Raw genomic sequence first — 15,298 nt, 5'->3', positions numbered from 1 at the left:
AATATATTATATAATATGCATTATTATGCTGCTATGAACTGATGAGGACACACAGACTCTGGTAGAACTTAAGGTTAATGTATAAAACACCAAAAAGTACCAGTTTATTACCACATAGTGATTGATTTTTTTGTCATGACATCACCCGTTTTAAAGGTGAAAACAGTAATTAATGTAATTCCTGAGGTCTTTGTCACAAAGTACGTGGTAAAAACGGATAGACAGGGACATGACCTGACGTAACATGAGAATATGTCTGAATCTGAATGCTCTGACATGGACTGAAACTGATACCAAAGCTAACTCAACCCTCTGCACAGGATGGGATAATATTGTGACTCATTGACCCACTTCATTACCTTTGTATTTTAGGTTTTGATACTTCCGTATATGTGCTTGTTGATACTCTTCTTTAGTCATTGCATTTTTGTTTTATCATCTGTTTGTTAAAAAATGTAAAACCTAAAAATAAAGTATTAAAAAAAAAAAAAAAACAGATAGATGGATTGATAAGGCAGTTCAAATGGTTGAATGTTTATCTGACACATGGAAAAAGTACCTGTCGATTTTAACAATAACTAACTGGTGTTGACATTGATTGTGCTTTGTGTGTTACTTATAAGTAAGAGAGGCACAAATTCAGTAAAGAAAAATCACCATAAATGCACCACACTGGACCTTTTTATTACGTGACTTACACATGGGGGCAGAACTTATGGAGAGCAGCCATTGCCGGCCGGAAATGACGAACCATCATTAGTCACTTTTCCATAGGATATACGCACAAAACTTTACCTATATTTACTAAATGTTGAAAAAAGAGAAGTGTGTAATGTCAGTTTTTCCATTAAATCACAAATGCAATGATTTGTTTATTTATTATTGCAAGATGACATGAGAAGTCATTCCATAAACATGGCAATGGATGTAGATATCGTGTTGATTTATTATTATATATTACCCCTCTTTCCGTACTAAATTATAAAATGATTCGGTTTTCTGGTGGGTCTCTTCTTCTGCTAGTACTATACATGATCTTTTGAAATAGCTAGCAATGAAAATTCACTACAGGTACCTTTTAATAAGATGAGCAGGACTGTCAGTGCACCCAAACTTATAAAGGGAGATGTCAAACACAGAGGGAGGAGCCTCGGACTTAAACTTTTTGGTCTGGTAACCTACCGTACACCAAACTCAAAAGACCTCTCCTCCTCATAGACACTATATCATCATCTGTGAATACAGCAGGCTTTCATTTTTATAATATATAACTTAATGCCTCTCACTCAGGATATATAGTCACAATACATTTTTTCTCTGTCATTTTTATCTATCATGCAATTTCCAGTTGCTCTCCTTGCCATGTATTAAACTGTGATTAAATATTATATTTTTTATTTTAAATATTTGTGTATTTTTAAGTAGTTCATTGAATTTACTGAGTTATTGTACAAATTTTTTGCTACTTTAAATAGTGGGAACCCATGTGATGTTTTCAGTCCTGTTGAAACTTAATAATTCAACTTCTTAATAATTTGGGTAGTGGAAGTTAAACAAACATGCCACATACTGTATATGTGACTGTAAAGGTGAGCTTGCGAATGCATTTATCAACAATAAAACATCTTTTCTTTATTACTTAAAAAATTCTTTTGTCACTGACAAATTCAAACCATGTTTCAGAATACTCAAATTATATTAATCCTATATAGTACGATTCCATATATGCCTGGACTGTCCCTGCTAAACAGTCAGGTAAATGAAAGTGATTCTCAAGCTGCTGCAGACCTGATATCTGAAGCACAAAACAGGAAATCAACAGCTGCAGAAAAGAAACTTTTAAAGAGCATGGTCAGAATAGAAGGAAGTTTATATCACGCATGGTTTGGTTTCTGATGAAATATGTAAAGGTTAGCTACTTCCTATTGTAGCCCTAACACACATCATCCTAAAATGCATAAACTGCACAATAAATAACAGTGAGTGGCCATTATTTGTCCAAACTATAGCAAAAGTTTCAGTTATTGCTTTTGGACAGCCTAGGGCATGGGTGTCAAATATGTGACTCATGGGCCAAATCCAGCCTGTGGGATGAATGTGCAAAGTGCAAATATTACACTGAAGATATTAAAAGTGAAGAATGTCAAACTTGTTTTAGTTCAGGGGCCCCATTCAGCCCAACTGTGATCTCAAGTAAAATAATAGCATAATAGCCTATAAATAATTACTCCAAATTTTCTTCTTGGTTTAATGTGAAAAAAAATTACATTAGGAAAATATTAACATTTACAATCAATCCTTTAAAAATAAAATGTGAATAACTTGAACAAATATGAACAACCTGAAATGTCTAAAGAAAATTAAGTGCAATTTTAAAAATGCACTTAATCAGATCCACTGTGATCTAAAACTTAAGACATAATATTGTTGAAATTATTCTTGTTTTAGTTTCAAACTCCAAAATATCGTGTATACATACAAAATAATGCCTGTTACCAAATGTTTTGTGCTTTTGTAGATCTGATCTGTCATGCACATGTAATTTGAAGCATAATATTGTAAAAACTGCACATAGTTTCTTCAGGTTAATCATATCTTTTTTGTAAAACAACCACTTGTAATTGTAAATGTTTTTGTAATTTAATTGGGGGTTTTTTGCACTAAAACAGTGACAAAAATTTGCAGCTGTCATTATTTACGGAATATTATGCTATTCTTTTACTGGTTGGGCCCAGTTGAGGTCATATTAGGCTGAACTGGCCCCTGAACTAAAATGAGTTTAACACTAGCAATGTACCATGCACAAAAACGCAGCTCTAAGCGCAGATATTTTGTTGTGAATCAGATGAGCCGACTCCCATTGAGTGAGAGCCGAATCCCCACTTATGTTTTCCTTTCACTGTTCAGCTCTCATTCTCAGTAGCTCATCTCTACTCATGGCTGAGATTTGTTTTGATTGGGCAGTGTGGTGGACATGGGGCCAATATCAGATGTTATCTTGAGGAACCCCTCATCCAACGAGCAGTAGATCCACTGTGGCTAGTGGAGGATTTCTGTCTTCCCATACCTGGTGAAGATGATGGAGGGGAGACTATACTCTAGCAACATCTGTTCCTTCTGAGAGAATCATCTCAAATACTCAGATACTCACGTATAGAAGGAATCGCATCAGCCCATCCAAGCTGAGACATCTGATTTTTCTCAATACCAACATGCACTGACGACATTCGTACAGTTTGGTTACGGAGTTTGCGTCTGTTTCAGTTCTGGTTCTGTTCAGTTTATTTGATTGCAGTGTTTTGCTCATTTGTTTTTGTGCAAATAAAAGTTTGATTAAAATATTAAACAAAAGTAGGAATGTTTTGTGACAGAACAACTGCAGAAAATGAGGCAATTATAAGATTTCTCATAAAAACACTGAAGACAAAAGGGTTTATTGACACACAAACCCTTCATATTTGCCCATTTAGTGTTCACCCTTTAAGACCCAGTAAGCAAAAGGCTTTTTTTGCATTAAATAATTGCCTTGATTGGAAACAGAATGATGAAACAGTTTTGTCAAAAAAAAAAAAAAAAAAAAAAAAAAAAAAATTTTTTTTTTTTTTTTTTTTTTTTTTTTTTTTTGTTGACTGTCCTTTGCAGTGGACAGTGTTTTTTTTTTTGTTTTTTTTTAAATGGGAAACTCTTGTTCACTACAGAGGACAGAAATGCATTGCTGGGTGTCGGGTTAAAATATGAGGCAACAAATGATTCTAAATTAAGAGTCGTTTGGGAGCTTCAGCAAGCCGGATCTATGAAAAGAGCAGAACTGTGACATTCCCTGGCCCAGGGCTATGAGGAATGAGTCAGTTCATTCATTAACACTGACTGAGATGTGAATAAGTGTAAATGACCCAGTTCTTTTATTTTTCTTTTTTTTAACTCATCAATTTTACACCATTAATTTACAAATTTTTCAATACTAACTAATTTATGTTATATTATCTAGGGAGGGTGTGCAGGGGGATGGGTAGGTACTTACAGGTACTGTCTCAGCAGGACCTGGAAAAACTAGTCCATGCATTCATCTTCGGTCGGCTTGATTATTGTAACACTGTCTTTACAGGTCTACCTAAAAAAAATCAATTAGACAACTGCAGCTCATTCAGAATTCTGCTGCTAGAGTCCTCATTAAGACCAGAAAAGCGGACCACATTAGTCCAACTCTGAGGTCCTTACACTGGTTGCCTGTCCGTCAGAGCAGGGGTGTCAAACTCAGATCCTCGAGGGCCGATATCCTGCATGTTTTAGATGTTTCCCCCTTCCATCACACCTGTAAGCCATTACATCATTATCAGGCTTCTGCAAAGCATGATGAGGAGCTGATCATTAATTGAACCAGGTGTGGTTGGAAGAGAGAAATATCTAAAACATGCAGGATACTGGCCCTCGAGGACCGGAGTTTGACACCCCTGCGTCAGGGGATAGACTTTAAAGTTCTGTTGCTGGTCTATAAAGCTCTGAATGGTTTAGGACCAAAATATATCAGTGACCTCCTGATCCAGTATGAACCCACCAGACCCCTCAGGTCATCTGGATCCGGTCTGTTGTCAGTTCCCAGAACCACAACCAGACACGGAGAAGCTGCGTTCAGCTTTTATGCTCCACATGTCTGGAATAAACTCCCAGAAAACCTCAGATCAGCTGAAACACTCAGTTTATTTATAGGGGTGGAAGAAAACATCGGTTCTGCAATATATTGCAATATTTCATTTCACAATACTGTATTGATATTAAAAAGTACTGTATCAATATTTTTAGGTATTTATTCAAATGCAGACATTCTGGAGGTTCTTTTTTTTTTTGTTTTGTTTTTCTTGTATTCATTACCTCCGCCAAGGAGGTTATGTTTTTGTCAGCGCTGGTTTGCCTGTCTGTCTGTTTGTATGGAAGATAACTCAAAAAGTTATGGATGGATTTGGATGAAAATTTCAGGAAATGTTGATACTGGCACAAGGAACAAATGCTTAAATTTTGGTGGTGATCGGGGGTGGGGGGGCCACGGGGGCCCACTGATCTGCCTTGGCAGGGGTCGGTCTGCGTTCTCCGAGTGCTTCTAGTTATTACTTAAAACTCTTTTATTAAATAATGTTAGTCTCTTTGTTGGGATCGCACAAAAATAATGTTATGATGTTAGTTATAAACTCACAGAATATGAACTTTTGAACAGGATCTTGAACTGTTATGTTTGTAAAACATAATTTAAGTTTTAACACAGGAACATTATGTGATATAGCATTAGATCCTGTTCTGATCAAATAAAAATGTGTTTAGTATTTGTGCATATTTCTGGTGTAATTCAATTATTTCAGGAAATAATCATTTAAAAATAAGAAACAAACAAAAAATTGCCTTTTTAACAGTATCATGATATATCGTGATATATTGTATCGTGATCCTAGTATTGTGATTTGTATAGTATCGCCAGATTCTTGCCAATACATACCCCTATTTATTTAAATGGTTAAAGGTTAAAGACCCACTTGGTCTCAGCTGCATTTGAGTAGAGTTTTTATTCAGAATTTCAGATCTACACTGTTTCTTTTAAGCCTAAAGTTTTTGTCTGTTTTATCTATTTATCTGTTTTTTGTTTGTTTGTTTTTCTCATGCCTATACTTTTTATTGCTTCCCTGCTGTAAACCTTTTAATGTTTTATGTAAAGCACTTTGAATTGTCTTGTACTTGAAATGTGCTATATAAATAAACCTGCCTAGCCTTGCTTTACTTCAGGGGTGTCAAACTCATTTTAGTTCAGGGGCCACATTCAGCCCAATTTGATCTTAAGTGGGCCGGACCAGTAAAATAATATCAGTGAAAAAAGTAAAATTCTATTATGGTCAGGTTTACATCTACAAAGTTTCCTTAAAAATCTGAGTAACATGAACAACTTGAATTGTCTTAAGAAAAACAAATACAATTTTAACAATATTATGCCTCGGTTTATCAGTTTATCATTTACACCTACACATTACAATCACATAAAACATTTAGTAACAGGCAGAATATTGATAAAACTGCATTTACTTTTCTTAAAACATTTCCGTTTGTTCATATTTATTCAGCTTATTTACATTTTTTGTAAATGTATAGTTTGGTAATGTCAATATTTTCATGTAATTTTATTTTTTACACCAAGAAGAAAAAATTTGGGGTTGTCATTATTTATAAATTTTTATGATAATATTTTACTGGCCTGACCCACTTTAAATCTAATTGGACTGTATGTGTTTGTATGTTGAACCTTAATTAAAATGATTTTGATACCATTGATTATTAATATCTTCAGTGTAATTTTTGCAGTTTTTCACAAATTCATCACGCGGGCCGGATTGGAAACTTTGGAGGGCCGGATTTGGCCCCCGGGCCGCATGTTTGACATCTGTGCCTTACTTCTTTCTAAATGGAAAATAATAATAATAATAATAATAATAATAATAATAATAATAATAATAATAATAACTCTTTACCTTCTGTGGTTCGGCCCCGTACTGACTCCTCTCATTGGCCGAGCTGCAGTATATGAAAAGCGGGCTGCACTGTCTGAACGTCCCGCTGGTGTCCTGTTGTCTTCCTCCAGCCTCTGCGGTCTCCGTCTTCCCGGTCTCGTCCTCCTCTTCCGTCCCGTCCTCGCTGCAGCTGCTCCGGACATCTGACCGGTCCTCTTCGGGACTGGTCTGCCGTGTTTCCGCTGCGCATGCACTCGCCTTGGCGGACAGAGAACCCCCCAGGTCCTTCCACCGGAGCCCCAGTCCGCCTTCCTTACCTACACGGTTCCGGGACCGCAGGACAAGCAGGAACTGGACCGTCTCTCCGAGGTAGACGTGGTTTCTCCGGGGGACACTTTTATAATCCGACAGGTTTGATATGGGGGCGGCAGGAAAATAAATAAAACACTCACACTGCGAGTCCATTATTAGACTTAAAAAGTTCACTGGAGAAAGCAAACCTCGCGATATAAACAAACAGAACTCGCGGTCTCGTGCCACGGTTCTCTAACGTCTGACAAAGCGCGCATATGTACAACAAAAGGAAATCAAGCTAGCAAAGAAAACTTGTAGTTTTCTAACACAAACAGTACATTTACGTTTTAAAATCGATGAGCATATTCCATTCCGGCTTCCCTTTCACGGTTAACAAACACAAACAGCAGGACAGATAATCGATACCCACAGTAGACCAAATTAATCGATCACTAGTTTGTCAAACTCATTTTAGTTCAGGGGTCACAGAGACCTCCGCCAAGAGAGATCTGCGCCCCCCCTTCATTTTGTTCATTATTTTCTTAATTTTGTTCATTATTTTCTTCATTTTGTTCATTATTTTCTTCATTTTTCTTCATTACCTCCGCCAAGGAGGTTATGTTTTTGCCAGGGTTTGTTTGTCTGTTTGTTTGTCTGTCCGTTAGTGTGCAACATAACTCAAAAAGTTATGGACAGATTTTGATGAAATTTTCAGGGTTTGTTGGAAATGGGATAAGGAAGAAATGATTAAATTTTGGTGGTGATCGGGGGTGGGGGGGGCCCACGGGGGGGGGGGGGGGGGGGGGGGCGCGCAGACCAGAAAATTTCTTCAAAATCTGTCCATAATTTTTTGAGTTATGTTGCACACTAACGGACAGACAAACAAACCCTGGCAAAAACATAACCTCCTTGGCGTGGGGGGGCCCACGGGGGGGGGGGGGGGGGCACTGATCAGCCTTGGCGGAGGTCTGCGCTGTCCGAGTGCTTCTAGTTTTTTCATTGTATTTGTATATTAATTTTTCTTAATTTTGTTCATATTTATATTTTGTTCATTTGTGCTCATTTTAGTTTTGTATTTTCTTCATTTTTGTGCATTTTGTTCATTATTTCCTTCATTTGTGTTCATTTAATTTCTGGATATTCTTCATTTTTGTGCATTTTGTTCATTATTTTCTTCATTTGTGTTCATTTTTTAATTTTATATTTTCTTCATTTTTGTGCATTTTGTTCATTATTTCCTTCATTTTTGTTCATTTAATTACCTCCGCCAAGGAGGTTATATTTTTGCCAGGGTTTGTTTGTCTGTTTGTTTGTTTGTTTGTCTGTCCGTTAGTGTGCAACATAACTCACAAAGTTACGGACAGATTTGGATGAAATTTTCAGGGTTTGTTGGAAATGGGATAAGGAAGAAAAGATCAAATTTTGGTGGTGATGGGGGGGGGGGGGGGGGCACTGATCAGCCTTGGCGGAGGTCTGCGCTCTCTGAGTGCTTCTAGTTTCTGTATTTTCTTCATTTTTGTGCATTTTGTTCATTATTTTCTTCAATTGTGTTCATTTAAGTTTTATATTTTCTTCATTTTTGTGCATTCTGTTCATTATTTCCTTCATTTTTGTTCATTTAATTTCTCTATTTTCTTCATTTTTGTGCATTTTGTTCATTATTTCCTTCATTTGTGTTCATTCTGATGATGTGAGTCCACTCCTCCTTCTGCCTGCACCAACCCCCCCCCCCCACCACCACCACCAAAATTTAATAATTTGTTCCTTGTGCCACTATCAACATTTCCTGAAATTTTCATCCAAATCTGTCCATAACTTTTTGAGTTATCTTGCACACAGACAGACAAACCAACGCCGGCAAAAACATAACCTCCTTGGCGGAGGTAATAAGTGTAATTTTCACAATATTTTGCCACAGTTTATCATTTATACATGTACATTAAAGCTTACAGATAACAGTGGATCTAAACATTTAGTCTCTATGGTGAACTGGTGTCCTGTCCAGGGTGTACCACACCTTTCCCAACAGGCTATACCATGACCCAACAGGATTAAGTGGGTTTACAGAAATGGAACATCTGTTATAGAAAGTATGGGTAGATACTATCTGTGGTTAGCTCCTTTCATCTAGAGTCTAGAACAGAAATGCTGCTGTACACATGGGAGGTTGTATTGTTCTGGTTGATCGTTATCTTAACTTTCCCAGCTCTTATCTTTCACATGCAACATTACAACACAGCGGACAAATGGGAGTTCAAGGTGGTTAAGCCGTAAAGTCCTTTATCATCGCCTCTGTGCTTAGTATGATAATTTCTATTATTAATCAAAATGTGAACAAATCAATGACACAGCTTCGTGCAGTCAAAGAAAATGTTGCTTTTAGTCAGTACAAGAGAAGGAACTCAGACAGCATGAGGTCCAAGCCAAGGTACATGTTTACCATCTGAAACACGTCTTTCTCTTTCAATGAATATGCAATAACCTAAAAGAATATTAATGCAAATTTGACCTTCCTGTATTTCATAACCCAGAGTTGATGAACAAGAACAGAGGAGAAAACTGTGCATTGTCAGTATGAGCTTCTCTTCTTTATTATTCTCAACAATTGATATTTCATGTTCGACAGGAGACATGTTTTCTTGATACAAATACATTATTACAAATATGAAATTATTTAACCCATTTTTGTGTTGTAGCTGCCTCCACTGCTACCACCACCACAATAATACTAGTAAATTAGACTACTGGTATTATTATTATTATTATTATTATTATTATTATTATTATTATTATTATATATTTTTGTGTTATTACAACACTTATTATTTCCCCCTCACTTCCCCCTCTCTCTTTCTCACTTTCATTCACACTCCCTTCTTCCCCTTTTCCTTATCGCCCCTAATCAAGCTATATTGTTTAGTTGCTCTTTACATTTATTATCTTTTTCATTGTAGTATGATGTTGTCATTGATGTTGCTTGTCATTACACTGCTGTTGTTTTTGGTTTGTTTATTTGTTTGATTTTCCCTTTGTTTATGTGTTGTTGTTGATGTTTTTCTGTCCACAATGTCTTGTTAACTATTATTAATAAAAAAAAATTTTAAAAAATGGAGACGTGTTTTCTTTTCTGATGTTTCATTCACATCCTTTAACATACAGCATGTGGAGCTATGAAAATTAATAATACTATTAGAAAGCTACAATATACAGTTGGGTGCTTCTATGAAACTGGGTTTATTTGGGTATCTTGCACTTTTCCAGCTTGTTAGACTCAATAATACAAGAGAAATGTAGACATATTTCCCCCCAGGATGTACTTAAAGCTATACCGTATGATGTGGCATTTTTACACTTTTCTTTTGTCATCTTAAAATGCTCCTAATAAGTGTGTGTCAAACTAAAATGTAAAAGAAATCCGCCAGGTATTGAAACTCAAAAATGTTTAATTCTCATATATTTCTGATAAAAGTCTGACCAATCATTTTAGTCGGTCCGAATGAAATAATTGGCCGAACCTGACTGAGCCTCCTGTCAATCATCCATTATGGCCGTCGAGCATCCGATCCATTATCTCAGATTGCCTCAGAGCTCAGGCAGAGGGAAGGGGGCGGGGCTTTGGAGAGAGGCGGGTTGTTCATGTTCAAACTTTTACTAAGTGCTGTGAGAAATGCCACATCGGTAGGTATAGCTTTAATGATGACCTAAGATAAATGCAAAATAATTATACTCTTGCTCTGAGCCATCCCAAAATGAATTAATTTTGAATCAAATATTGAGGCCAAAAATATGACCAAAAGTAGGAAAGGAAAAGCTACCTAGGTGTCAGTGCATTTGATCTGAAAACATGGCTGTAAATGGTCTTATATATCGCTATAAATAAAGACACTGTTAAATTTGACGATCCTAGTGGTTTTTCTAATCCAGACATGCGGGTTTTTCATGAATCTCAGTCTCATTCCAGGTTTTGTGTGTAACCCATTGTGTCCACTGGTGTTACATGCGGAACCTGCCCATTTAAACCCAAATAAATCACAAATAATTTTGCAACAGCGGTCATTTTTGTGAAACACTCTGCCTTGCATATTTAGTTCGATTCCCAAAATGTACCTGTGAAAGAATTAAAAGATAAAAATAGTTTCTCTTTTATTTCAGTAAATATATTTTTTAAATAAACCCAGAGTGCTTCCAAACTTGCTTCATAACATTAGTCTAGGTTTGAATTTTTAGCCCCTCTGTCCTGTTTTTAGGGAACAGTTTCATAGAAGCACCCAGTTAGTCACAGCACTATATAATACCACAAAAAAATGTAGTCATTTAATGATGTAATTTTGAGAAAATTCTCTGTTTTTGCAGAGTATGTAGCAGGATTAAAGCAATGCAGCGCACCCAATCCCATGAGAGGAATGACTACAGTTCTGTGGATCAACTTTTTGTCTCTTTTGTCTTTTTCATTTTCTTCTGACATATTCAGCTAAGGGTGTGGAATTCAAATGTTTTAAGCAAACAGATAACGCTATAAGACTTACCTCTTTTTTTTTTTTTTTTTTTTAAAGTGCATAATAAGGTGAGAGAGAAATAATATCTCAATTCTCTGTATGTCCTGTGCATCTAGTGAATTGACAATAAAAAAAAAATCTTTGGATCTTTAATCTATAATGCCATTTGAACATCTTAAAACACAGTGGAGAGTGAAAATCTGGGGGGGTCTTCCTGTCTGTAACACTTAATCACTATTAATTACTCCAGCTCTGAATGAAACCATGGTGTTATGTGGATTATATTGCAGTAAATGTTGCAGGAAAGTCTTGGATGACAATGGGTGACATCTAGAAAAAACTATTGTAGAACGATCCATCACTTATTACAAGACTGTTTATATACTGAGCATTTGTGCCACTGTTTTGTACAATGTTATTGTCATACAACACATAATAGCAAGTCTTTAACCCTTTAACCCCTGAGGTGTCTGAATGTATGATTTATTTTAACTGTTAATAAAAATTCACCCTTTTGCTCCCTAGGAAAAATTCCAAACATGCTGATAGAATAGACCTTGTTCTTTCTAGAGCCATCTGAGCATGCTCAGTGCACCCCCTGCCGCCTGTGGAATGGGGGCAAAACACAGAGCAGTGAGTGAGACAGACTCACTATAAAAATAGACTTTTTGGAGTTCAACCAGGTGCCAAAAAGCAGCTGGACTAATTTAGAAAAGAAGTGTGTTCAGTGTGTTCCAGTTCACAATTCAAGTTCAGTGTCCTAAATCTGTTATTGATGTACATTCTGAGTCATCTATTTAATAAAAACCTGTCAAACTTTAATTCCTCTCTTTGTCTTTTTCTGTTATTCCACCTGTTTTGACCCTAAAACACACAGTAAAAGAAAACCACTGAAGAAAAGGAACACAAGCACATACTCACAGCAGCTTTTATGACACTCCTATATGGAGTTAGATACTTCTACAGATGCAAATTCACAGCAGCACGTATACCTGGAATCATGTCTCAGAGATTAAAGGGTTTTAAACACAGCCTGTAGAACATGGCTGTGCACTGCTCCATATACTCTGAACATATCAGATGTCGGGAATTACCTTTGTCTGCCAAGATTAATAAAATATATCAGCAAGGACCAAAAAACGAAAAAAAAAAAAATCAGTCTCAAGTGTAGGAAGAGAAGTGCGAAAGCTGAAAAAACTAGTTAATCAGTTTTTAAAGGAGTGATGTTTAGATTTAAAAACAAAAGAAAAGAAATTCTGCATTTTCAAACATTTCCCTGTGGTCTATATAAACTGTAAATGCTCTGCTTGGGTCTGAATTCTTCATTAATTCAACTCCACAGGTCCATCTTCAACCCTATTTCTGAGTAATGACACCAGAAAGGTGGTTTTGAGCCCTCGGTGACACGCCCCCTGTTTAAACATGTAAAATGTCAGAAAAAATGCAAGCGTTCCTGCTGGGATTCGAATATCATAGACCACAGGTGTCAAACATGCGGCCCGGGGGCCAAAACCAGCCCGCCAAAGGGTCCAGTTTGAAGTGAAGTTGTGAAATGCAAAAATTACACTGAAGATATTAACAATCAAGGATGTTTGAATCATTTTAGGTCAATTCAATCTCAAGTGGGTCAGACCAGTAAAATACTATCATAATAACCTATAAATAATGAAAACTACAAATTTTTCTCTTTGTTGTCGTGTAAAAAAAAAGTAAAATTACACAAAAATGTTTACATTTACAGACTAGCCTTTTGCAAAAAATGTGAATAACCTGAAATTTTTTAAGAAGAAGTACGTGGAATTTTACCAATATTCTGCCTGTTACTAAATGTTTTGTGTATTTGTAGATCCACTGTGATCTGTAAGTTGTGATGCACTTGTATAAATGATACACTAAGGCGTAATATTGTTAAAATTGCACTTATTTTTCTTAAGAATTTTCAGGTTCATATTTATTCATGTTATGTTCAACTACAGTTCATAGATGTAAACATTTTCATTACGGAATTTGACTTTTTTCACTCAAAAACAGAGAAAAAACTTTGGAGTTGACATTATTTATAAGTTCTTATCCTATTATTTATATTATTTTACTGGTCCGGCCCACTTTATATCATATTAGGCTGAATGTGGCCCCTGAACTAACATGAGTTTGACACACCTGTCATAGACCTTCTCATTACTTACTGAGCTATCCGTCCTCATGTACTTTGGGAAGCAAATGTATGTGTCTAAGGCTTTACTATCTCTTGTATTGGGCCCATTTATGACAAGAGTCTGTATATTAACTCAAAAGTAATACAGGAGTCATGTAACGCATTACAATTCTGAGACAGTAATATTGTAAGATAAGGACTTACTTTTAAATAACAGTAATAAGTTATCTGTACTGTATTACAGTTTGAGTGTAACTTGAACAACACTGATTACTAATTTATATGGACGCAAATGATCGTTTCTGCTGTTGTTAGATAGCAGAAGTGCACAAGAATGTGAAAGTTCATCTGTACTTCTGTCTTTATCAGAGGAACAGACGAACCAACCAAACCAAAGGTAATCTGATTTCCCTAAAATCAGTATGTAGCTGCATGTCCACAACAGAAATACTCAGAACACTTAAGAGATCCTCACAAAATTTACGAGCAATCAGTGAGAGTGCACAAACAGAACCTTGTAATAGGACATGACAGCTACACAACAGAGTACATAAAGACATAAACAAATGCAGCATTCCAGAGGCGTTCACAGTCTGGGCCTCCTCCCACTAAGGACTAAATACAGATGGGTGGGGGACTCATCTGGAACATATTAAACAGTGATAACCATCATCTCCACCATGGTCTCATTAGAGCAGGAGTGCCAAACATATGGACTGTGGGCTAAAACCAAAGGGTCCAATCCAGCCTGTGGGATGAATCTATAAGATGCAAAAATTACACTGAAAGTATTAAAAATCAAGTATGTTAAAGTCATTTTAGTTCAGGTTCCACATACAGACCAATATGATATAAAGTGGGTCGGACCAGTAAAATAAAATAAAACATAATAACCTATAAAAAATGTCAACTACAATGTTTTCTCTTTAAGTGTAAAAAAGTAAAATTACATAAAAATGTCTACATTTACAAACTATCCTTTCACCAAAAATGTGAATATCCTGAACAAATATGAACATAAGAGAACTAAGTGTAATTTTAACAATATTGTACCTGTTACTGAATGTTTTGTGCATTTGAAGATCCACTGTGATCTCATTTTTGTTCCTGTTTTGTTCTTGTTATTGGTTAATTTGATCATACTGGTTGGCTTTTGTAGTATTTATTTGTTTATGTCTGTTCATTTTGTTCATTTTTGTACTTGTTAGTCTTTATTTTGTTCATGTCTGATGGTTTTTTAAAAAAATTTTTCCATGTTCATTATGTTCATGTTTTTAAAATTTCTCAGAAGTACAATAAGTTGTAATGTACTGTACATGTGTATATAAACTGAGGAATATTATTGATAAAAGTGTACTTATTTTTCTTAAGAAATTCCAGGTTGTTCATGTTATTTGCATTTTTAAAGGATATTTTGTAGATGTAAACATTTTCATCATGTAATTTGATTTTTCATTCTTTTAAACTTCTTTTTTTAACTATTATTTTTCTGGTCTGGCCCAACTGAGAGTCATATTGGGCTGAATGTTTCCCATAAACTAAAACTGCATTAGAGGTTATTTGAAGTGATGCGTTTCTCATCTAATGTCCTCATCATCATTTAATTTTCATTTCATGTGAACATGCATTTGACATTTTCTTCAATGAAAACTAAGAATGACTGCTGATATTGGTCTTCTGAAATCCACAGCTCATCTTCTGTCTCCTTTTTACATCCATCACTAATGACATTAAATATATATATTTTAAATCAGTGATTTAGCAGCCCTGTTCTGCTGGTTTGTTCTTCGATGGTTTATGCTGGGATGAATCTCATTGTTTCCTCTTTTCTATTTGTGTCTGTATCATGAAACGAGTTACATCATTAT

General features: G+C 35.8%; 1 protein-coding gene across 1 annotated transcript in view; it reads right to left on the bottom strand.

Annotated features, from left to right (window-relative positions):
* The window catches only part of trappc14 (trafficking protein particle complex subunit 14), a 31,514-nt gene extending 24,348 nt beyond the window's left edge, over positions 1 to 7,166 (bottom strand). Inside the window, exon 1 of the mRNA XM_030162078.1 lies at positions 6,507 to 7,166. Coding sequence (XP_030017938.1) covers positions 6,507 to 6,950 — 444 coding nt within the window. The 5' untranslated portion in view covers positions 6,951 to 7,166. The remainder of the gene's footprint in view (positions 1 to 6,506) is intronic.
* Between the last annotated feature and the right edge of the window lie 8,132 nt (positions 7,167 to 15,298).

This window comes from Sphaeramia orbicularis, chromosome 18 (assembly GCF_902148855.1).
Source record: "Sphaeramia orbicularis chromosome 18, fSphaOr1.1, whole genome shotgun sequence".
Lineage (NCBI taxonomy): Eukaryota > Metazoa > Chordata > Actinopteri > Kurtiformes > Apogonidae > Sphaeramia > Sphaeramia orbicularis.
This window is presented reverse-complemented; position numbering and strand designations above follow the sequence as displayed.